At 36.7% G+C, this 25,462-nt stretch overlaps 1 protein-coding gene across 15 annotated transcripts in view; it reads left to right on the forward strand.

Annotated features, from left to right (window-relative positions):
- DST (dystonin) overlaps positions 1-25,462 on the forward strand; it is a 292,238-nt gene that overhangs the window by 240,429 nt on the left and 26,347 nt on the right. For all 15 annotated transcript variants that reach the window (XM_039568018.1, XM_039568020.1, XM_039568033.1 and 12 more), the window contains 15 exons: positions 2,115-2,318; positions 5,152-5,383; positions 5,732-5,958; positions 6,635-6,757; positions 7,492-7,593; positions 9,594-9,695; positions 10,591-10,764; positions 11,552-11,707; positions 13,899-14,096; positions 14,615-14,743; positions 17,559-17,729; positions 19,053-19,208; positions 19,429-19,635; positions 21,334-21,453; positions 24,996-25,165. In XM_039568018.1, the coding sequence (XP_039423952.1) occupies positions 2,115-2,318; positions 5,152-5,383; positions 5,732-5,958; positions 6,635-6,757; positions 7,492-7,593; positions 9,594-9,695; positions 10,591-10,764; positions 11,552-11,707; positions 13,899-14,096; positions 14,615-14,743; positions 17,559-17,729; positions 19,053-19,208; positions 19,429-19,635; positions 21,334-21,453; positions 24,996-25,165 (2,471 nt within the window). The remainder of the gene's footprint in view (positions 1-2,114; positions 2,319-5,151; positions 5,384-5,731; positions 5,959-6,634; positions 6,758-7,491; positions 7,594-9,593; positions 9,696-10,590; positions 10,765-11,551; positions 11,708-13,898; positions 14,097-14,614; positions 14,744-17,558; positions 17,730-19,052; positions 19,209-19,428; positions 19,636-21,333; positions 21,454-24,995; positions 25,166-25,462) is intronic.

Consider the following 25,462-nt stretch of genomic DNA (forward strand, 5'->3'; position numbering starts at 1 on the left):
AGTGTTCTTTTTATTTTAGCTGCCTCAATTAAGTGACTCAAGTTAGATAAGATGAACCCTGGCTTCAAAGTCTTGTTTACTTTGAGACCAGCTAATGAAATGTGCCACTCTTACGGACTGGTAAACACCAGGTTCACGTATTTGTCTTCCTATTATGTCCAGAATGAACAAACATGTTCTGTTAAGACTAGCTATATAACATAAGCTTTACAAACTACCTTGATTAGTCACCGTGAACCATATCATGCTTGCTTTACTTACAGGATTGTTCCTCATGTACTTTAATCATGCTGCTTCTATGAGAAGCCTTTCAGATGAGCTTCTATTTTTGCTTTTTCCCCAGGCTATGCCATTAGCTGAGATTTGTTTGTTAAATAGAAGATTAATGTCTTTTAACACGTAATCTGCTCTGAAACACTTGTTTACTAGAATTGTTTACCCAATGGTATGTCATGGAGAAGACCAAATAATTTGTTGTTCTGTTAAAAAGAAGAAGAAAAAAAAAAGTAGTTCCCAATGTGAATTGAGAACCTAATGTTTCTGTTCTGTTGTATTTACTGATTTACTGTATTTATCCTTGTTCCAAGTTCTGGAATTCATAGAGTTGATTCTGTGTGAGTTACATGCAGTTAGTTTGGTTTGAAATGAGCTGTTGGCAGACTATTAGCATAAGGTTTAGACCCAGAAATGCGTGCTCTTGTGGCCTTATGTCAAGTCATCTCTTTGTGCTCAAAAGTAGAACATACAAAATTATTTTCTAAAAATTTTCAAACTGTTCTTAGTTTCTCCTTTTCCTCCTCTCTGCTAATCAATATTATTTTTCTTGTGGCAAGCCTTACAAACAGAGTTACATTCAAAGTAAGTAGTTAGAGTCAGGAGGGGTTATTTTCATTGCTGTTGTGTCATTAGGGGACTGAGGAGTTGTGGTCACTGTCTTTCCAGTCTCCTCAACGTCTCCTCTCCTGGGGAGGAGCAAGGAAGAAAGCCAGCATCTGGATTCCTTTTAAGGGAAGGACCATAGTTGAAGAGAAGAGAACTTATTTACACTGAGACTGATACAGGCTCTTTTCTGGGTCTTCATTAATTTAAACAAACTCTCAACTGGGAGAAGCAGTGCATGTACCTCTTGCGTTCCTGCACTGGAGCTGTGCATGGAGTTCACAGCACTGAGAGGGACAGTGCCTCACAAGACTGGGATTTTTCTGAAAAGGGAGAGATTAAATGAGAAAGTAAATAAAATGACAGAAGGATGGGGCTACTCACACAAAAAAACCCCTTTCCCTTTTGTCAGTTCTATGGGTGCAAGCAAGAAAATCTGAAATCCTTAGACAACTTGGAAGACACCTTGTGACATTTCCATTCCTCAAGCCTCTGCACAGTTTTCACTTCTGGGGTGGATGATGGGAAGGAATAGACAGCTGAGATCAAATATAATTCACTTACTAATTACTTGTTAAACATTGTATAAGTTCAATAATAGTGCTGTTATGAAGACAGAGGGGTCTTGTGGCCAGAGAGGGAGACTGATGAACAAGGTTGATTGGTCTCTACTGATCACCCTTGCTTGTCCTTTTGTCCTTTTCACTGATATCTTTGACCCTCTCTTGTGCTGGTTTCCACTTCTTAAATCACAGGTAATTTGAATTAATTTTCTTGCAATGTTGGTACCTCTCTCTGTGATGTTCTTCAATGAAAGGCTTTGCAGCAAGTGACCAATATCAACATGAAAAGTATACATGTGGTGGTGTTACGCCCATGTCTGGAATATCACTGCCATTTCTGTCATTATAGGTCCTAAATACGATGGGCAATGTCTGTTGTTAGCATCATATGCATAATTAGCATCTTATATTTTGCCTGTAATCATATGTCCTACCAGAGTGTTGCACAGGCCTTTCCAGTGTGTCTCTAGTTCTGATGTTTTATGCCTGGATAGTTCTGTGTTGGAATGGGAATGATCACTGGCAAAGCAGTCATTAACTTTATTTCTGCTTTACATTAAGATGAAAGGTATTTGTTTGGAATTTCTTGCCAGCTGGATGTGTTGGAAGTGTGGACAGTTGTAATGTGGTGTGCAAGGGTAAGAAACTGATAAGTTGTTTCATTTGTTGTAGCAACTGCGTGAGCTGATTGCTGAGCACAAGCCTCATATAGATAAGATGAACAAAACTGGGCCTCAGTTGCTGGAGCTGAGCCCGGGAGAAGGCTTTTCTATCCAAGAGAAATACGTGGCAGCTGACACCCTTTACAGTAAAATTAAGGAAGATGTCAAAAAGCGAGCACTGGCACTGGATGAAGCCATTTCTCAGTGTACCCAGGTATCAATTTAAGTTTAACGTATAATTGGGTTCATTCAACGGAAGAATACACATTGTCATCTTACATGCATATATCAAGACTAAACTGCTGTTTTATCTGGATTTTTTCAACCTAATGGTCTGTGAATGTTCATATCGCTGCTAATGGCGTTGATTTTTCAGTATCTTGAGGGGTTATAATTTTATATATTGGTCAGTATTATGACTTTGCAGCTGCTGAAAAATGTTTACAGCTGCTTAACTTAGAAGTAAAAGATCTAGTGGTCTAAAAATGTGGGATTTGATTTTCACTTTCATTTTCTCTTACTGGTCTGTTACTAGCTGGTGCTTCATTTATAAACAAATGTCACTTTTGATCAGTTAAATTGGGTATATTTATTTCTAGGAATTGGCAGCTGTAGTAAACAGTTAGCAGTGGAACTAGTGGGTAGTTAAGCAGTGGCAGTAGCATTGGCTCTTCGCTGCAGACTCCGAAGAACTTAACGTTAGACGTCACAAAATGTCATCAGCATGAAACTCAGGTCAAGTCCACAAAAACTGCATATTCTAGCTTCATCAGCCTATGAAATGAACTTCAGTAGAGTATTGCCAAGTGTCTTATTCTAGCAACCATTAAATATTGGGTTAATTGTCATTAAATCCACATAGAAATTATTTTACTTGACCCCAGATTCAGAAAAGAATTCAGTAAAACTTTGTACATAAACCTATACAAAAACCTGAATAAAAATGCTTTGTTCTATACTACTGTTTTTATAGGAAATTCCCCTTTTTTTTTCTCTGTTCACTGGAAATTAAGTACTGTACTCTGCTTAGGTCATAAATACTAAACAAAGAAAAACACCTTGAAGACCTTACGAATTCTACATTCTAAGTAATGTTTTGTCAGGTCATTATAATTAATGTCATATTCCTAGCCCCTGCAGCTGAGTTTAGGAATGTGAGGCAAAACTAAATGACATCAAATGTCATCCTGCTTTTGGACTTGTTATAGACATTACATGTTGTATATATATTTAACGTACAAACTTTCAGTCATTATAAACGCCTTCCTTATTCACACCTCTGAAATACGCCCGATTATTTAGATCCTCTTTTTTTCTTTGTCATAAATGCTTTGCCCCCTCCATGTGTGGAGCTGCCAATTTGAAAATCAAGGTATTTGCTTAGTATTAGAGTCCCTGTTTTGAATGTGATAGATCAACATGTTGTACTGGCTAAGTACAGAAAGCAAGAATTAGAAATGCATTATTTTCTAACACCTAGAATATAATCAGATGTTGAGAAATTACTGAATTATTTATGCAATACTTTATGGTTCATTTTATATACCTAAATGTATATGCAGATGGCAAAGCAAAACATTCTAATGCCCGCAGAATGTAATTTTATATAATCTTTTTTATGAAGATATGTGAATATGTATTATCAGATCTCTGAACTATGATGTCTATGTCAGTTTGTCTAGACAGTCCTTGAAGGGCAGTTATTTAACTCTTCAGGTTTTAAATTATATTAAATTGCACTATGTATCAAAGGAAGGACATAATGTATGAACCTAGAATGAGAGATTGTAATGACTTGCAATTTCTTCCTTTTAAGTTCTAAAGCACTTTGTCTCATTCACTGAAGTTGAGTACAAGGAGGCCCACTGAATGCACTGACAACTTAAAAATGTAACACATGTCCTAAAATTAGACCCAAATATTGCCAATTTAATTTCAGTTTTTATAGCTTTTGTAAGGTTTTGTTGCCACAATCAGTTTCTCAGAAGTCTTGAATGTGGGAAGGCTACTTTTCTTTCATAACACATTTTGTTGGCTTCTGTGATATTCACACTTCTAATAAAAACACTGAGGCCCGTAACATTAGTCACAGAGTCTGATTTGAAGCGGGTTGTATGGTGGGAAAAAGTAATTATATTTATATTGCCTGTGTTCCTTTGAATAGAAAGGATGTAGCTATTTGTTTACATAAGGTAATCTTGTTTTGCTGTGTTCTTTCCAGCATCATTTCCAAATGTTGTCAGGAGTGCTTTTATAATTGCAAATTTAAATGCACCCACAATTTATTGATTTCTTTCATTTGAAAGGGGCATGGTAGTGCAAGATATTTAGGAATCTCTATTAATACAAAAGCATATAATAAAGGCTGACTTTGGACCTATCCCAAAGTCTGAACCACGTTAACACAGCTATAATTGAGTTTCTGAGCACCTACCTGGGCTCAGTCAAACATGGATGGATGTAGTATATACACTGTTGTGTGCTTTTAGTTGCAGAAAGTAACATACCTTTACTGCACTAGCAAGCACTACCTGGCCACTAACAAATGTCTTTTTGCACAACCTTACATATAAAGCCTTTATCAGAGGTTGTATGTCAGTATGTTGGTCCCAACAGAAAGTGCATGTTTTTAATAGTAAGGTACATATCTTTCTAAAATGATGAAGTCAGAAAGCCATGACTCTCTAAAGCTACAAACTACTATGACTTTCACAGGACTAAATGTAAGTGGATTCTGCCATATGTATAGTACCCTCAGAGGGAGTGTCTCAGGACTGAGCCCAAACTAAATAGTAAAATTCTTGAATTTGAGAGAACATACCATTTTGCAGGGGTTTTTTTGTAATTTAGATATTAAAAGGGCCTAGAGGGAGGTATTGCAAGTTGCATATACATGTGTTGGATAGAGATGATAATTTTAAAATACCTTTTTCCAAGATAATTTCAGATGCCCTTTTTTAGTTTGCTGTTTTGGTTTTTTGTTGTTTTGTTTTTTGTTTTTTTCTAATTTGTCCGCCCTTTCCTTCTGTCCTTTACCACCCTCCTAGTTTCATGACAAGATAGATCCAACTCTCGAGAGTCTGAAACGCATAGTTGAACGTCTGAGGCAGCCACCTTCGATCTCGGCAGAGGTTGAGAAGATTAAAGAGCAGATCAGTGAAAATAAGAACGTGTCCGTGGAGCTGGAAAAACTTCAGCCAGTGTATGAGACACTGAAACAGAGAGGGGAGGAAATGATTGCTCGCTCAGAAGGCGCTGATAAGGATATATCTGCTAAAGGTAGTCGACTGAGGAAACTTTCATGTAGTGGAATTGCAGTAAGCTGCAACATATAAAATTCTTCATTTCTGATGACCTCTAATCTGGGGAATGTTCTCCTGGAGAAGCTGCTAAAGATTTATAAAAACAAAGCATTCATTTAAAATAATTCATTGTGGAGATGACCTTTCTTTTATTTTTAAAGGCCATTGTGTTTGTTTCCACTTAACATTATAAGGATTCCTGCAAAGAAATATTTTAGACTCTAAATTTTAAAATGTACACATATGTTTCTGCCGTAGAACTGGAGAGAGATTTATGACCAAGAATTGTTTGCCAAGGTAGTAATGTAGTTCCTTTGTTGTTTAGCTGTTCAAGATAAACTAGACCAAATGGTCCTAATTTGGGAAGACATCCAGACCTTGGCTGAGGAAAGAGAGGCTAAACTGCTGGATGTAATGGAACTAGCTGAAAAGTTTTGGTGTGATCATATGGCTCTTGTAGCTACTATTAAAGATACTCAGGACTTCATTCGAGAACTGGAGGGACCTGGAGTTGACCCATCTGTAGTCAAGCAACAGCAAGAAGCTGCAGAGGTCAGTAGAAAGTATTTTCGTGACTTGAAGTACTTTATTTGAAGTATGCAGGGGAGAATATATTATTTTTTAAAGACTAAGAGGGATAATTGTGTAGAAATTTACAATAATGGTATCTCAAGAGTCTACAGTAAATAATACATATCAGTGCTTAATTGCAATGAGCATGCAACATGTGCTTGTCATTACATTTCCTTATTTGTTTGTAAATATGTATATAATAACCATCTCACTGAGGCTTTTAAAAAGTTATACATACTTGAGATTCCTCGAGTAATACGTAACATCTAAATGAAAGGGGTAAAAATGTATGATGCTCTATGTATTATCCTCTAAGCCTGTAATTATCTATACTGATAGTTAAGTGTTTGAAGGCTGAATGATAACCTCTGACAAAGAAGACACTCTGATTAAAGAAATCGAATTTAAAACTTCTTGTTTATTTTTTCCATCTCATGCAAAATGATATCATAAACCATTGTTACAATTTAGACTGATGTCAGCTCCTTTCATCTGACACTGCAAAGGAATGCTTATTTTCTAAGCATCCAGGTGTAAGTCCAAGTGACTTGAAAGAAAAAAAAGGTGGAATCCTGCTGTGTTCTACCTTGAAAGCAAGCTATACATAGATGATTAAATTTAGTATTAGCAGTGTTGTCTTTTTTTCTCTTTGTAGGCTGCTAAAGAAGAAATTGATGGACTACAAGAAGAACTAGAAGCAGTTGTGAGCCTTGGCTCTGAACTTAGAGCTGCTTGTGGAGAGCCTGACAAACCTATTGTCAACAAGAGTATAGATGAGGTATGGGAAATGCAGATGCTTAGGTCTGCTATGTGACATGCTTGCTCAACTGAAATTGGTATATTCCCCACAACCCCAACAAATTTTGAAAATAAAAATTTTGTGGCAAAAGTGAGACACCCCTGAAGCATTTGTGGTAAAGTAAGGTTTGCCTTTTGGGTGAATGAATCTTAGTTTAGATTAGAATGTACACACTGTTTTATTTCATTGATTTATTGTTTAGAACTTTTGTAAAAGATTGTTTTAAAAAAAATTACTCACTGATTAATATGGTAGGTGGCTATTTCTTGCAAAAGTAATGCTAGAATAAATTTTGGATGTATCTGTTCATGCCAAGTGAGACATCTTAACTGAGACTATCCTGTTTGGATGACTATAAAGTACTTTTAATTTCTCTAGTGTTCACCAATGTATGATTCTTTTAAGATATGTTTATTATAGTGATGCAACTCCAAATGATTTAGTAGTATTTCCTCTATTAGCTGTAATAGCTCTGTTAATAAAAATATTCAATCAGTATTGAAGTTTACAGCTTTTATAATCCAGAACCTCTACTGAATTCTGAAAGAAATTAATTTTGCAATGATAGGGAGAACAAGAGTGTTAACATGGAATAAATGTGAACTATTCATGCTTAGTTTATTTGTATTATTGATCAGTGAAGAGTTAGTAGATGCACATTATATAGCAGTAGAATTCTTTTGTCTATTGGAGTAAATTGTGCTTACTTGCAGCTGAATTCTGCCTGGGATGCGTTAAACAAAACATGGAAAGAACGTGTGGATAAGCTTGGGGAAGCTATGCAGGCAGCTGTTCAATACCAAGATGGACTCCAGGTAAGATGATGGGATGTACCTAACCCAGCCTTCAGTCAGTGGGATTTAATGCGGTTGTAGTAAAAAATGTCATGTGATTAGGTAGGTGACAAGTAATGCACTGTGGTTGTAGTGACTATTGTCTTCAGTAGGCAAGGTTTTTTTCTAAAGATTGGTTGGGGTTGATTTGTTGGGGTTTTTTTGCATTAAAGAATGCATATGTTGGGTTGTTTTCTTCATGTCCATATATTGCATTGTGTTTAGATTCAAAATTAATGTCCCTTGTTTGTTGATAAGAGCAGAGGTTTTTTGGCACCACACATTCATAGTAGTTGTGCTCACATTTTCTTGTGATAGTCAATGCTTCATATGGTAGGCAGGTTGAAGCTGTGACACATCTTTGTGGTCTGAACGGAGCGGAGTACAGGTCCGTATACCCACTTGCTGCTATTTTCTTTGAGTGGAGGACAGTTAAAGCACTTGAATTTTATTCCACCTTTTTTATAAGCAAAATGTTTGAGTATTTTAAGCAAAAATATTACTAACATAACGTTGCTAGACCGTTGTACTTAGTATAACTTATCCTATCACAATACTTTAGAAGATGATTCCTTTTTTAAATTGTAGGTAAATATACCAGCAGTTTTAAGATATCTTGTACATTGTGCTTCCTAGAATTGAGGAAGTTTAAAAAAAGCAGAGGGATTGTACTGTACATGACCTGTAAAGGTCTCTTCCAACCCAAACTATCCTTTGAATCTATGATCTTTTCTCTTTATATACTGCTGGGTTTTTTATAGTTGTTTGGTTGGTCAGTTTGGTTTGGTGTTGTTTGGTTTGTTTGTTTTTTCTTGGTGGAATTACCGTTTTCCGTGGTTCATTTGATCTTTAAAATTGGAATTTCGCATGACACTGAGGGCAGTTACTTCTCTGGTGCAGATCAAGCAGCAGAACACTCCTTAATAATAATGCAACATACCTATTTTGCAGTGTACCATCACTGTGGATTTTTCTCTGGGTTCTCCTGTGTTCCTACTGTGCAGAGATTGACTAGGCAGTTAGAATCATCACCATTTGGTTTAAGTGCTTTCTGTTTCCTGTGGTTGTACATGGTACATCCTACAAGCTTGGTACTTTGTGAATGAACTGTATTTAAGTGCTGTCTTACACTCATTTCAATAGAAAATATGAAAAGTATTATGAAGAGTTTGTTAACTACAGCTGCATCACCCTCTTGAGCACGTTGGACATAGTTCTCCTTTTCTCAGGGAGCCATGTAGCAGCAGGCAGCTCCAATGAGTTGTCCTAAGCATTTCTCCATGATGATATCTCCACAGATAACAGGCAGGTGGAAAAGGGCCTGGTGGAGGTGTTTTTTCCCTTGTGCAATTACTCAGATTGATGCAGCTGTTCTTAATCCATTGGAGTATTCTTGAGATTCTGCACTATTGGGAGCAAAAGAAAGCATCAGAACTGGGGAGACATAATTTATTTTTTTTAAGACATACTGCATTATCCTACAGAGATTCATTCTAGCTCAGTTATGGTCCTTCACTGCCTAGTACGTACTGATTGGGCAGTTCCATGTTCCTTACACAAACAGCTTTCTTCAAAAGAAGTTTGTTTGTAATCCTCATTTAAGGTGTGTTATCCACCACCTTCCATTTTCATTCCAAACAACTGTAAAACAGCATTTCTCTTGTATTTACCTTTCAAGGGATTCATAAAAATTGCAGATTTTACACAAAGTAGAGTGTTACTCAGCATGAATAATTCTGGCAGAATGTTGCTGCTCGTAGAAGTCCAGTCTTGCAGAATGTACACTCCTGTAACTGTTACGTGGATATTTGTTCTATTGTATTGAAAAGAAACCTAGGTTTTGCTGGGAAAGTTATTTTCTTTGAAAGAGCACATCAATACCTTCTCAGAAAAAAAAAAAGCTCTGATATTTTACTTAATACAACTTTCAAAAATAACAGCATTTCTCTGCTCACACTTGAATATCATACTGTGATTTTCAGGCATTATTTGACTGGGTAGACATTGCTGGCAGCAAGTTAGCATCTATGTCCCCAGTTGGAACAGATCTGGAGACAGTGAAGCAGCAAACAGAGGAACTTAAGGTATGATCTAGCAATTTATTTCCTTTATATTTCCATTTCTCTGTATTTTTCTGTGTTGTTTAGTATCTTTTGGGAGTCAAAAGCAATTTTCATTTTCAATTTTTAGTAAAAAAGAATTTGCATGAAAATTTAAAAACATTTCATTGCAAACTTTTCAGTTTAAAATGTGCTTAATTTAAAAATCTATTCCAAACTTTGGCAAGACTACATTTTATTTTTCCTGATTGCGTAGAAATACTCATTCATTCTCTTTCAAAAGCTATAAAATTATTATGTACAGGATTCTTTTGCTATGACCTTTATGTTTTCTGGTTTCTAAGATGAACAGTTTCTTTAAGGCTCTGAGAGAAGGCCTCCAGAGCTTTGCTTCTGCCATTAGAGCCTTTATTTAAATGGTCACACAGATCATGACATTCCCAATACATGAGTAAGGAGAAAATCAAAATTCCAGTCTAACTTAGAAACCTGTCTGCATGGATCTGTACTTGTGACTGAATATGCTCCTGACATTGGTGTGCTGGTATGCCACGTTTAAAAAGCAGAGATTTGTGATGATCAGAGAAGGTTCTTGGTTCTGTTGCTCACTTGTTGATTTTGTTGTCTGTGGGCAGGTTGTTTTATGTATTTTATGATGTAGCTTCAATCGAATCATGACCTTACATAGTTCAGAACATACATACACAAGCCGCATTCAGACTGTTGGCACCAGTTGCATGTTCAAGAGGGAGTTCTACTAAAGAAAATTTGCTTTCACTTCCTGTGAAGAATAATTCCATTTGAAGTTTAAAGCATTATCACCATCACAACCACAAGAGCTAGGACATAGAATTATTCTGTGATTCTGTAATCATTACTTGTATTTCATTTATTTCTATTCTTTTTCTATATACCATAGCAATTTAAGACAGAAGCTTATCAGCAGCAGATAGAAATGGAAAGACTGAACCATCAGGCAGAACTATTGCTAAAGAAGGCAACACAAGAGAGTGACAAGCACACTGTTCAAGACCCTCTCTCAGAGCTCAGACTATTGTGGGACAGCCTAGAAGACAAAATTATAAGTAGACAGGTAAATAAGCTTGGAGGTGGGGGCTTTATTCATGACTTAGATTTTTGTGAAAAACTCTTTGTTATATATAAGGCTTATAAACTTACACATTCCTTTTAGTTTGGAAACGAAAAGAATTATATATAGTAGGATTTGTGTTGTACAATTAGTTGCGTTTTTAAAATATTTTTAAATTTTCTTTTAAAATTCTCTGTCAGTAATGCTATGTTGAATGATTTCATTTTGGCTATTTGATGATGTCTTAAGTAGCAGTTGAAAACATGTTTGTATGTGCAAAAGTAATATTAGCTGCTGAACTGAGCAACTGAATAAAACGCCATTAACTTAATATTAAACTATTTCAGTCTTATTTCCTTAAATTATCAAGCTGAGAGATGTGAAAGAGAGTCCTCTGAAGTTTATTATTTTTTCTAAACTGAATCATTTCATGACAAGGAAACGGTTTTAAAAAGATCATGCACCGACTTGCATTTATATTGAAATTATGTTTTAAATGATAAAAAGCTACCGATACATCTGATGAAAGAACCTTCAGACTTAACTCTGCTCTGGTTGCATGGCTTCTTCCAAGGCCAGGAATTTAAGCCTGGAATGCAAGGCTTTATAAGGGAATTGCTGACTCAGCTGTAGTTATAAAGCATTGCTTGTACTGGGTAACTGTTTCTCCCTGGTTTTTATTCTGTCTTAATGTGTGGACGCTGTTCTGGATTATGGTGACTAATGGTAATGTAAGACAACTCAATTGCATTGTGAAACTATTTTATTGTTAACTTTATTTTTACTGTAGCACAAGCTGGAAGGTGCCTTGTTAGCCTTGGGGCAGTTCCAGCATGCCCTGGATGAGTTACTGGCATGGCTGACACATACAGAAGACTTGCTGAATGAACAGAAACCCGTGGGTGGAGACCCCAAGGCTATTGAAATTGAACTTGCCAAACATCATGTATGTAATTAGAATTAATATTAACTGAAATATTCTTTTGATACTTATCTTAGGGATGAATCTTTTATTAAAACTTCATACCTGATAAATAGTTCTCTACATATATCTTCGGATTTATCGGATTATAGCTGAAATGAAGACTTGGAATAAATAATATCTTTCCTCTTACTCCTCCACATTCTTTCCTTTCTTGCATATGCCGTGCAAGTGGCATAGGTTTTAGCCAAAAATAAACAGTTCACCCCAGTCTCCACTGCTAATCGCCTTTCTTTGACGTAGGAAACTCAAAAGTTACTGAACCTGCTACTCTCCCTGATGCAATAATCTCCTTGATTAGTTCTTTTTTAGCCAGGTCTCACAAACTGCATGACTGTTGCATATCTTTGGTTCTTTCTTCCCTCTCAGAAAATAGTGATTTGTTCTGAATTCTCCAAAATTGTATGTTAGTTGGGTTCAGCTAAGAATGCTTCTCCAAAAATTCGTGCAAACTCCCATCTTTTTCTCTGTGTTCCTTATGATGTGGGGTTAAGGGATTTCTGTTTGTTTGTTTTAGTATTTTTACGGTTCATTGTTATTTTGGAGCCCATGGAAGAATGCTTCTGCTGTGCCTTTATTTTTAGAATATCTCCTAGGAGTATGAGATCTTCCCTGCCTCTGTGTGTGACTCTGTGCTCTTCATGATGGCTTTAAGATTTCAATCTAACCTTATAAATCCTCTCTCTTTAAAACTGCCATTTAATTTTTGGCCTGCATATGACGTAAAAAGTACTCAGAGTCCATTTGGGATTTTGAGAGACTTGATTGAAATTGACAGTACACAGATAATTAAGGTATTTTCATTGTCTGTGTTAATGCAGCTATGCAGCTTCTGAAGGCTTTTGGGTGGTGAGTTGGAACTTGAACAGAACACAGTATCTGCATACCCTATGTGACTATTGTTATAAATGGACCCTTTTAAAACAAAGTAAATAAAATTAGAAAATCAGGTTCTGCTCCATGAACCTTTTACATTCTTATCGAACGGAAGTGTTTTACTAGTGAAGAAGCATCGAGACATCATTTATGGCTCTGCCGAAGGAGTTCAGCAAACACATGAATGAATCGACTTCCTTTTCGTAATACAGAGTGTATAGGTTAGAAAGTTCACACAGTAGTGCATCCTGTGGTAGGCTGTAAAAACATCCACCTCTTGAATAACTTTGGAAAGAATAGACCTTGTTCTTAGTGAGTCTCAGCAGGAAGGAAGGGATAAGATGCATCTGCTTCTGTGAATATCTTTTTTCACCCTGTTAGGAAAATAAAATAATGTGGTTCTTAGCTTAGAAGAATTAAAGTAAATGTGATGTGTATTTCATATTCAAGGTCTACTTGTGACTTGCTATTTCATATTGTGCTCCATGTAGTTTAAGTTCCTTTTTATTTAGCTTTTTATTTTTTCTGTAGTGCTAGCATTTTGATGGAGGTGAGTTTGAGTCAGACCCCATGGAAGACAGCAGTCATAATCTTGAATTTCTTGGGTGGGGTTTACTATTCTCTTCCCAACCATTTTGCTTATTTCTTTTTCTGTTTTATATTAAAGCTTTTCTTGCCCTACCCCCCATCCTCCTGCAAACAGCATTTTTTTTCCCCAATGTACTTTTTGCCTTTTATGGTTTTTACTGTGATTGGTGGTAAGAGATTTCCAAGCAGATGGAGGAGGTCTTTTGGTGTTAGTACTACAACCATCCCCCACCTTTTGGCACAGGTCAAGTGTCCTGGTAGCCTGACATAATGTGAAAGGAGTTGTAGCCGTGAAATGCTCAAAAAGACGTTGGGGCAGTTGGGTTGTTGTATAGCACAGCAGGCACATACTGTTCAAAGAAAAACCCTGTTAAAGAAAAACATATAATAAATTAAAAAGTGAAGAAATAATTATTCCCTAGCACTTCTAGAAAACTTTAATAATTTCAGAAATATATGTTTGCAGAAGGAGGATATTATTTTTTCCAAGATACAAAAATAAATTTCAGTGTTTCATCAGAATGGTCTGTTACTGCTTTTGATTGAAGATGTCTTAGTTATTAGCTTTAATTTCTAATACCTGTGCTGGTGTTAAGCTACTGTCTTGTCCTTGGACTACAGCTAGCTCTGTCACTAGGAGTGCCTTCATTCAGTGACTTACCCATATGACCATGCTGTGTTACAATTGTAGGTGTTACAAAATGATGTTCTAGCTCATCAGTCTACGGTGGAAGCTGTTAAAAAAGCAGGAAATGACCTGATTGAATCAAGTGCTGTTGAAGAAGCAAGTAATTTACGGAGCAAGTTGGAACTCCTGAATCAGCGCTGGCAAAACTTATTGGAAAAAACAGAACAAAGGAAACAGCAGCTGGACAGTGCCTTGATCCAGGTGAACAGGAAATGATCAAATGTAGAGATAACTCAGAAAAAGTGTCTTTTTATGTGAAATACACAGATACATTAGAAGTTGGCCTAAATCAAAACCATGATGCAGACGCTCCTGAATTTGGAGAAAGTTTGAATCCAGCTGTATCTTCCACAGCTGGCTGCTGTCCCTTCCACAGCTGGCTGCTGTCCCTTATAGTGCTGATATAAGACTTCAGCTTTTGGTCTACATGTTTGTGAAGGCTGAAATTTCTGTATAGGTCTATTATTTGGGGAAAACATTGGTCTCACAGTAGTTATTTAGACTACTTTCAAGATTTCTATGGTTTTTGGTTTTATCCTTTTGATTGAATTGAGCCAGTTTATATTTGTTTGCTTTTTCCTTTATTTTTCTTCTTCTTTCATTTCTTTTGATTACTACAAATATCTGATTAAACCAGTTGCTAATATGCTTCTGCATGTGAGATGGTATTGGAAAGGACAGCATTTAAGTTATCTCTAAAATGATATGGTATAATTTAGGCCCAAGGTTTCCATGGTGAAGTTGAGGATCTGCAGCAATGGCTGACAGACACTGAACGTCAGCTGTTGGCATCAAAACCTGTCGGAGGCTTACCAGAAACAGCAAGAGAGCAGCTTAATGCACATATGGTAAGTATCAGTATTAGAATGCAAGTTGCATTTCAGGACTACCTACCTTTTAAGAGTGTTTTTGGTAAACACAGAGTGTGTTCTATATATCACAATGTCTGTACAGTGTCTTAAAGAAATTTAATAGCCTTCAAAACAACACTGTTATTTTCAGTGTAGTTTAGTAGCCTGTTGGGACATGCCCAAAGCTGAACCATATTAGTGTTGAGACAAATAAAATAACTTTTGCATCTTTACAAAAGGTGTTTACAGATTTTTCAGTGATTCCTCTTCTTCTTCTCCCTTCTGACCCCATAACTAAATTTATGCTTTTTATAAGATTCAAAGATGAACCTAAAAGTGACCCACATTCACTGAACCTTGATTTAAGAGACTTGATCCTTTATTTTGTTACCTAACCAAAGCTGATATTAAAGTTATCATTAGCATGGAAGTAAAAAGGACTAGTGGCACGTAGAGGCTATGCTTTAATTAGAAATGGCAAGCTGACCAGGATGCCTGAATTATTCCCTTCCTTTCTCTTTAAGAAACATTCTGTGGATTTCTCTGCTCCCGTAGAACCATAGAGCTTAAAAAAACCCCCTTAAATTTGATCTCTTACCTCTAAAGAAGGTGGTTCTTACTGCTCCATTTGTGTAAAATCACAATGTGCTATTAGGCCAGGATATGAGCCCAAACCTGGTGATCTGAACTTCTGAACTCCTGGCTCAGATTTAACAGTGATATTTAGTGAACCATCCCTGAACTTGAATATGCCTGATACTTCCAATTAGAATGCTGCATTGTCATAATGTTAAAAATCAGGGTTTTTTTGAATGATGCTGAAGATCATTTTTCACTCACCAATGTGGGGCACATGTTTTTCTTCTTTTTTTTCTCAAAAATTTGCCAGTACCTATAATTGATAAGGAAACTAATTGACAGTTTTAAAATCTGTTAAGACAGGAAACTAGATCCAAACACAAATAATCCTGTGGTTTTGGATCCCTACAATCCTTTTCTTTTTGTCATAAAGGAAAAACAAAAAGGGAAAAAAATAGGTGGTGGAGTTTTCTTCCCCCTGTGAGAGTGGAATATAATCATGATTCCCTGGAAGTCACTGGTGGTCTTTCCTTTTTTTCATCCTGCACTTAGTCAGATCAAGATGCGAAAATTTTCCATGGAAGGCTTCAGAATTTTTTTTCATACATTCATTGCTATGCAAATTTTGTATAATGTTTGCAGACTGGTTAGTTAAAGGACCTTTAAATTCAATGTTCTAGTTGGAGGAAGTCTTGACTGTCCCCCGTGATATGAACTCTAGATGTACAATCGCTCCCTAACTGTACATGTACATTTTAACAGGATGTTACTATCCTGGTGGCCATCTGCAGGCATTGACTTACTATCAACCCTTAAAATAGAGAAATTTTTTTCCTTTTGGTCAAACCTTAGTGAACATGTGCAGATATGTGTTAATTCTCTCTCTCTTTTTTATTTCTTTATTTCTTCTGAAATGTTGAGGCCACTTGTCATGTTGTCTACTACATTCCAAATTCAAACTTGGCTCTAACTGATACAAACCATGTTAATTACTGATGTGAAACTGAAAGTTTTGCAGTGTATTTTGATTTGCCCCTCTTTGGAAATATTATGAACCATCTTCTCAAGTAAAAGGCCTGTTTCTACAGGTATTAATAAAAGATCCTTCAACCATGATTGGTTCACAAATGGAGTTGAGATTGGGCTGCATTTCCAGTTAAAGCAACACCAGGAAAACAAATTATATGAAGAGATATTACAGGATACCAGTAGGAAGGGGGCTTAAAAAGATGCCTTTTAGCTGTCCGAGTGCAGCTCAGACCATCCCCCTCCTTTTCGTAAAACAATCATTGTTTTCAGTTTCTTCCTGAAGTAGTAGGAGGAAGCAGCCTCGGTGACACCACTTTCTGTAGTCCTCAGAAAGAAGACAAAGAAACTTTCTGTTGTGTCAAAATCTTAAGCTCATAAAGGAACGTGCTTCTTGCTTTGCCATCCTATGTGGTCGGGTACAGCCCTGTGTACAGTATCTCTTAACCCAAAGAAAATGTTTGGTTTGGGCTCTTGTCCTGGGAATCAGAGGAAAAAGTTATTTTCCTCTTATTTGTAAGCCACTTATTCCTCATCTCTTTGAAGATGTTCCTCATTTGAGAGTCTGCAGCAACATTGTTGGTACATTTTGTTTTCTCTGTTACCAATACTGATCATGTCTTTTGAGTCAGAGGGATGCATGGGCTTTTCCAACCAAGACTTTTTCCAGCTTACCTTTGACATGGTTAAAGAAGCATCATTAGAATAGTTAACAGGTGAAACGTGTTGTTACCATTATTATTCCACTTTTCTTTAAATGTCTGAAATGTCTTCAGTGCTCATGCCTAGCAAGTGAAGGAAGATACAGACTGTGTACAATAAACCAGCCCTCCCAAGTTGTCCCACCCACTTTTGAAGGGTATTGGATAGCTCTGGGCTTTCAGCACACTGTGTAATGCTGACACTTTTTGTGTTTTGGCTACTGATGGACTTTAAACCAACCAAGTTGTAGCAACTCTTCTTCAATAAGTACGTACTTTGCCAAGCTTTGGATCTCAGAGAAGACATTGACAGACAATACAAGCTTTCATTTCCTGAAAAACCGGGTCCTTCATGTGCTCATTTGGCTTTTTATGAATTACATGTGTTTCCTCTATTAGTCTTAATCATACCTGCTAAATGTTGGGGGAGGAATAAGTATTATACTGGTACTTATAAAGAGTATTGAATTTCTACTTTATTTATTTTTGGTTCTTTCTTTATTTAGGAACTTTGTGCTGCCTTTGAAGCCAAAGAAGAGACATATAAGTGTCTAATGCAGAAAGGCCAGCAGATGCTTGCAAGATGCCCAGAGTCTGCTGAAACAAACGTTGAGCAGGACATAAATAACTTAAAAGAAAAATGGGAATCTGTGCAAACAAAACTCAGTGAAAGAAAAGTATGTGTTTTTACATAAAAATAGAGGCGTAAATCATGTATTTAAGTGTGTTAATGATCAGTGCTTTTATGGATGCATAGTTGCCTGACTTTTTAGATTTAAAATCAGTTGTAGAGACTGGTGTAATTCAGTAATATGTTTAGAAAGTACTGGGGAAAATAAAATTCAAGTAGTTACTCCTCCCCAGTTATGGATAATTATGGTGAGAATGGCAAAATTCTGTTCCACAGAAATACTGTTAAGGCTCATTTGGTAGGACTAGGGGTTTTCTGGGTTTTATTGCAGTAATCGTAGACATGAGAGACTGAATGATCCTTCAAGTTTATCTCCTCCTCAGTACAGAACTGCTGTGTTAATTTTTCTAGCTTTTAGCCATTTTTTTCTTAAAATTCTCAAACTCTTGGCCTTTTGCCATTTACTTCAAGTGAATACCTTCTGTTCTAACAGATCAATAGCATGATTTCACTGATATGCAACATACGTTTTCTTGTTATTAATTTCATTTTGCTTTCATTCCTTCACGAAATATAGTCCATTTGTTCTAACTCAATCAAACAAAAAGGATATCCATAATTGCAAACAGAGAAACTATCTGTACAGCCCTGATAAGTATAAAGCACAAATATTTAACTCACAACTTAGCTGTATTTTAAAGTAAGAATGCTGATGTCTTTTAAGGTAATTACAAAGTAAAAATGACAAACGAATTAATACCCAATACGAGCACCTTCTTGCAGGAAGCTGTAAGGTTGGAGTGCTCAGTGAGGTCAACAGTGTAAATATTTGAAAATTTCTGACTGCTGTCTCATGATCAACAAAATTCTGTATCCCAAATTAGTTTCTGTTCAGGTAACCAAAATGACAATTGAGCTTATTAAAAAGAAAAGAAGTGCTCTAGAAAAACTTATTCTTCATTTAGTGCAAGAGAATAAATTTGATGACTTACTTGAGGCTCTTCAAAGTGCTCTACCACCTTAGATTTCTGAAATTCGACTGGTTTTGTATTGAACTTGATAAATCCATATGACCCTTTTGGATTAAGTAGTAGGAAATATGTTCTAATGTGGAAAAATTTATCTTGACACTAGGTGCTGTATTTTCTAGTCATCTGTTATACATAATTTTACTGTAACTCTTGTATCCATCTCCTTGAATATGGTCAAATATAGGCTGTTATTTTAAAACTCAGAAACTTTGAGTTGGAAGAGTGTTTTAAATGCTAAACTAAAATGGTTTACTCCAAAGTGCTGAACTAAAATGGTTTCCTTGGCTGAAGCCCCTGCACAATATCAGCTGCTAATAAAGTATGACCTGTCCTTACAGACCAAACTGGAAGAAGCCCTCAATTTAGCAATGGAGTTCCACAACTCGCTTCAAGATTTCATCAATTGGCTTACACAGGCTGAGCAAACTCTAACTGCAGCTTCTCGGCCAAGTCTTATCTTGGACACTGTCTTATTTCAAATTGATGAACACAAGGTATGTAAAGAAACAGATGTGTAATGTTTTTCTCCCACTCTGTGGAGATACTGTAACAATGTCCAAGTGAACCCTATAATGCTGGCACTCGGAGAAGCATTTAATTTGTTTTAAAATTGTATTTTATAGTCTTTCTCTCTACATCATTCTTTATCAGACTGGTTTTTTTCAGTGTTTACCCAATACAGTATTCAGTAATTTTCACCCTTTTTTTTCCAAGGTTTTTGCCACAGAAGTGAACTCTCATCGAGATCAGATCATAGAGCTGGACAAAACTGGAACCCATTTGAAATATTTCAGCCAGAAACAGGATGTTGTCCTTATTAAGAATCTGCTGATTAGTGTACAGAGTCGATGGGAAAAAGTAGTCCAACGCTTAGTTGAAAGGGGAAGAGCTTTGGATGATGCAAGGAAAAGAGCCAAACAGGTAATGGGACAACAGCTGTTACACAGCTCTTTGAACTTAGTTATAATTGCATCCAGATTCTTGAGGAATATGATGCTTTAAAGCACTTACAAAGCAAGCCTGGTGTTAGTGTAACAGACAGTGTTGAGTTAGTGGAGCGATTTCTGTGATTCAATCCCAGAGCACTTCATTTTGGAGGTGAAAGCATCATTTTCAACCCAAGCAGTGACTTCTGTCTGCAGTACAGGATAGTCTGAAAAAAGGAAGTTACCGTATGGATTCCAGATGTGTATTAGTGCCATCTGTCCTCAAAAAGTAGTTTCACAATCAACCCTGTATATTTTAAAGAATGTGATGAACCTTTTTCACAAATGCATGGGAGAGTTCCTTAGTATTTTCTTCTTGGGTCTATGTTGTGTCCTGATTATACTCTTCACTTATCACTCAGTCTCTTACATCAGTTACTAGACCAATATCTTCTGTGTGGTAAGATATCTCCATTTATTTCCTTATAAACCTGGAAAGGTTCTTTTTTAGGGGGAGGGGAGGGTGTTTGCAGAGTTTTCTTTACTTGGGAGCATTCTTGTTTTTTTTCCTTAGATACATGTTTCCCTCACTGAGGAACATAAATGATAAGATGCAAAATGTGTGAGAGGAATGTAATCTTAATCAAGTGTCAGTAGGGAGTTCTAGCTTCTTTCTATTCAGGGGAACATGATCATCCAAGATTTGGTGATGATCACAGCTGAACCACGTTCCAATGTTCACCACTACCACCACTCAGTTCACAGAGCAAGAAGTTCTCTGGGCAATGAATTAGCCCATAAACCAATCACACGTTTCTTATTTTCCTGCAGTTTCTCTTGTGCATTCACACACACAGCAGTTCTGCGATGAGATGGATTTCATCTCATTATGCATTTACAAAGCTAAATACAGTGTTATTAAGATGACAACTGTGCGTGTGGAGTGTGGAAGGAGTACTGAAGGCTACTGGTGTCAAGGCCTAATCAACAGCCCTGAACAGCAGTGTCTTAGATGCCTTGAAAGGTTTCTGAACTGGTTTCTTTTGCCTCCATGTGTAGGCAGACCAGGCAAGAAGAATTTTTAAAGAGAGAGAGAAATGACCAGTTTAGAAAAATCAAAACCCAAAGGGATGACACTTTGTGAAAGCTGGTTGAATCTTTACTTTTTCCCTGCTGTCTTCCTTTCTTCCCTGAAGTGGTCTTTTTTTTGAAACAGGAAGGAAGATCAAAAACCTATTCCTTGCTCGTCAAGATAGCATTTGATATAATGGGAGCTTTTATGAGTGTTACAGGGAACGTCTTGGGCAGTCACCCAGACGGAAGTTTTCCCCAGTGATTTACTGCTATGGTCCCGTACAAGCAATAGCTAAGCCCCGTTCTTTCTGTATTTACTATCCATTGCTAAAACTGTAGGAATCTAAATGACCAACACATCAACAGATGTTAGCAATATGTCTCTGACAGATACATATGACGTGTGCACATCATGTACGTTAAAGGTTGTTAACTCACTTGGGGAAGGAAGGCGAAATACAGTGGGCACATGGTTGGACCAGTTCTGTTTGAGAGACCAGGGAGAAAAAACACATCAAATTTTCTCAAAGTTTGCCAGTCTTGGTTGGGGTTTAATGTTTCTGGACTGTTTCATGAACCAATGAATTTTAAAGTCCGTGCAAATCTGACTTTTCTTTAGTTCCATGAAGCCTGGCATAAGCTTATGGAATGGCTGGAAGAGTCAGAGAAATCTCTGGACTCAGATCTTGAAATTGCAAATGACCCTGACAAAATAAAGATGCAGCTTGCACAGCACAAGGTGAGTCATGACATGCAAAATGCCCAGTGAAATGTAGGTAAGTCTTTCAGCCTTGTACTGTTCAATCAGCAAAGAAAGTAGATTTGTGGCCTCACTGCAATGGGGTTTTTATTCACATCAAATTAAATGATGGTGTTGTAACAGGGTGTGAATGAAAAGAACTTTTCACAGTACCTGATATGTGGGGGAGTGGTTAACAATGAAGAGGAAAGAATAATACGCTGCCATGGAAACTTTAAAAAACAAATTAATACTATTTCAGAATAGGGATCTCTGAAGAGGCTTTCTCTAAGTTCTTAAACCAAAAATTTACTGTCCGCTTATTTGGGTTGAGATTTTCCTTTTAATACTGCAGGACAAATTCAAAAGTGAAAAATAATCTTGTGTTTTGATTGGCAGTCACTTTTTATGTTGAGGAAATATTAATGAAATCCCGTAGAAAACACTGTGGCAGTATTAGAGCAAATACTGCTCCCATATTTCTCTTTAAGGGATTCAAAATTCTGAAACCAGCTTTTCAGAAATTCAGCTGTGAATATGTAAAAATCTCTCTCATTCACTTGGGTTTTCAAACTTGTAATGATAATGTAAAAGCTCTGTAATTCCATCAGACACAGAGCAATAGCAAAGACAGAAGTCTGTACTTCATTTTTACTTCTGTAAAATGCCTAGAATAATATATTATTGAGGATTAAGTGGATGAGTGGTAGAATCTTCAGAGATAGATTGTGTCTTAAGATTTCTCTTGGGGCAGTTTCATCAAACACTAGAATATTGAAAGAGCATTCATTTTTCTACATTTTGGCATAAATTTACTTTTTATGTCAGTTTTATTGTTCCCCATTTACTCCTATTTTTTCATATGTCACAATATCCTCTGGGGTTTGCATATCTAATTTTTTCTTTTCACTGTAGCTTCTGGTGATTGCTTTTACCTCTGACAAATTTTGTCATGTATATTAATGACTACATCAGTCTGCTTTATTTTTTTTATCATCTCTCAGGTTGCATGTCGTGTTGTTTATCAACCAGGAAAATATTCTCCTTTAATATAGCGAGAGCTGGCAGTTGGTCAAGCAGAAATACTTTTATCTCTGTCTGCTGTTAAAACTTTTAGATAAAACCTACATTAACATTCTGTTATACCAACTCTGCAATTTCAGTTTGTTTCGGGATTGCTGCTGTTGCCAGAATTTGAAGTTAGTGATCTGAATTGGCAGGGGGGGATCTTGCTGTTAGGATAGTCTGACTCTTACTAATCTTCTAATCCATTCACTCCTCTCTTTTCTTTATCTATTCAAACTCCTCACAAGTATGGTCAATGCTGGGACTTTGCTTTGAGGTTTTCAGAACTTTCTACCTGTATTCTCATCCCATATTCAGAAATGTTAAACCTGATAAACTTGATATGTACTTTATACCTACAGCAGTATGTTTTATGAGACCAAGCTTCCTTGAATAGTTTGGCAGATTCATTACTTCTGTCACTGATATTTTTTCTTCATCTTCTTTCATGTAAAAAGCCTGCTTGAGTTGCTTGAATCTCATTAAGGAATGGGATGAAATTGGTACAGGGAGATAAGGATTGAAACTGGTAATCTGGAGAAAAGATATAAATGTGTGTGAGAGAGGGAGTTCTGTGAACTTTGTGACTTTAAACTTCAAACACCACCCTCTCAAGAAATCAGCTCAATTGTTTTTTAATGAGTTGTCAAACCTCCCAACACTGCAATGTCCTTCCTTGTATTTTGAGTCTTTTCCTTCCACTCCCACATATACCCTGTGTCTGTCTTTGTCTTTTCAGTCCAGCCTTGAAGGTTTCCTTGCTCCATTTAGTTAAGGATTTTGCTATCCCAACTGAATGTGTGCTGTAAGCAATAATTTGGATTTGCTCTTTGCCAGTTGTTACTGCCAAAAAAAAAGTCCCTGAAAAAGAAAGCCCAAGATAATATGTTTTCTCTCTCACTCATATCTAGCATGTTGCCAGGGACTTTTGGGGGTTATTTGTGGTCTGTTTATTAGAATTTTTTTCTCATTTTTAGGAGTCAGGAATGGAAAAACCCGCACTAGGTCACCCAAACCATTCCTGTGGTAATGCTGAGTGTTCTTACAGCACATTTATATGAACCTGGCTAATTTTATCTGTATGTGCCCATCTTCCTGAGAAGGAAGGTATCTAGCTGAAAAAAATCTCAGTGATTAACTTACCTGACTGTTCCTGGCAGCTTAAACCAAATCTACTCTGTTATACCTGAAGTCAAATGAAAGTAGATAAAGTTTACTCTCAAGGAATGAACTAACTGCAACCCTTTGCCATCTTTAAATCTGTTTTTCCTGTATTATCTTTCTGTGGCAGAAATTTAATTGTGATTCCTTGTGCAAATCCAGTAACATTCTCTGTGTAGTGTTAAGTAGTTAGTAGTTAAGTAGTTAACAAAACTCCTCAAATAAAAGAAACATAGACATGTTTGTATTGAAGGAGCTGTTACAAAAAATTGATTATTTTGAAAATTTTATTTATTTTTACTGTAGTCCTAACTTGACAATTATCTCTCTTCTTAAGTTTGTTTTCTTGTTTTATATGAGGAAAATGAAAGAATAGTAAGGAAATACTAAATTACAAAACAAATGTTGCTTTTTTGGTAACAAAAATGAAGAAAGAATATTTGATTCTGTATATAAGGGTTTTCTAAAACAAACTTGTGATTTATATTTTTTTCAACTGATTCCCTGCTAGCAATTTATGAAGGTGTGAAATAAAAGAATTTCAAGCATTGCTGCAATTTAAAAGCTGCCGTGTTGGGCTGGTGTTGTCTTTTGGCAGTGTTCCTTTATTTAATTATTTACTCTGTCAGTAATTTATTTCCTGTGTGGCATCAGATGAACTGTGTTTCTTGTGCTCTTCTGTGCCTGTGAAAAGATTCCAGAGGATCTGTGCAGAAGGAGCTGTCAGAGCTGGCAGGCGGACTCTGTCATTGTCATTGTCCAAAGTCCCAGGGCACAGAAACCTGCTTGTGATTTTGACTTCTAGCACAAATTGAGTTATCGGGGTGTTACCTGGCTGCTGCATGTGCTTGGAGGTTTCCCAGCTTGTCCGTGTTGAGCTAAAACAGAATAACCTCTGTAGTTCTTGGGGAGCTCTACAAGTGGCTTGAAATCTTAGCTTGTAAGAATGCAGTGCAAAGAATGCTCAGTTAATGGCTCCCAAAGTAGCAGTTCTTTCACATCCTTCTGACCACCAGGCTGAAATTTGGGAATATTATGGTAGGACAGGAATCATTGCCCTCGCTGAAGGAGGGATTTTCCCAAAGTTGTTCCAGTAAGCATAGAGCTACATTTCCAAAGAAGGACAAAAGGCAGGGGTCTGCTAGTGTCAAGCCCCAGGTGTACTGTGGCACTAGAATAGAAATTTTGCAGTGAGTGTAAATTATTCTTGCAGCAACATTTACAATTTATATTGCAAATAGTATGTCAAAAACTAATTAACAAGGGCCTTTAAACAGGTAATGATACATGTTTGGGGTTTTTTTCCCTATATATAGGAATTCCAGAAATCTCTTGGTGCCAAACATTCTGTGTATGATACCACCAATAGGACCGGACGTTCCTTGAAAGAGAAAACCACCTTGGCTGATGACAATTTGAAGCTTGATGATATGTTGAGTGAACTAAGAGATAAATGGGATACAATTTGTGGAAAGTCAGTGGAAAGGTAAATGAAACTCAACTACTTACTAATCAAATAAGAAAAAGGCTTCTATTTTTGGGATTTTTTGGTAAAAATAGAACCAGAGTGGCTAGCTTGTCTGATAATTAAGAATGCCAAAGCAGTAAAATACTGCAAATGCATGCTTTCCTAATGGTATGGAAGAAGAGCAGGGGAGGAAGGGGAAGGAAGAGCCCTTTAAAAAGGGAAACTGATTTGAAGTTCTTTGGAGGTGCTGGTCAACAGCTGGCTGAACATGAGCCAACGTGTGCCCAGGTGGCCAAGAAGGCCAGTGGCATCCTG

This window comes from Corvus cornix, chromosome 3 (assembly GCF_000738735.6).
Source record: "Corvus cornix cornix isolate S_Up_H32 chromosome 3, ASM73873v5, whole genome shotgun sequence".
NCBI classification, from domain to species: Eukaryota; Metazoa; Chordata; class Aves; order Passeriformes; family Corvidae; genus Corvus; species Corvus cornix.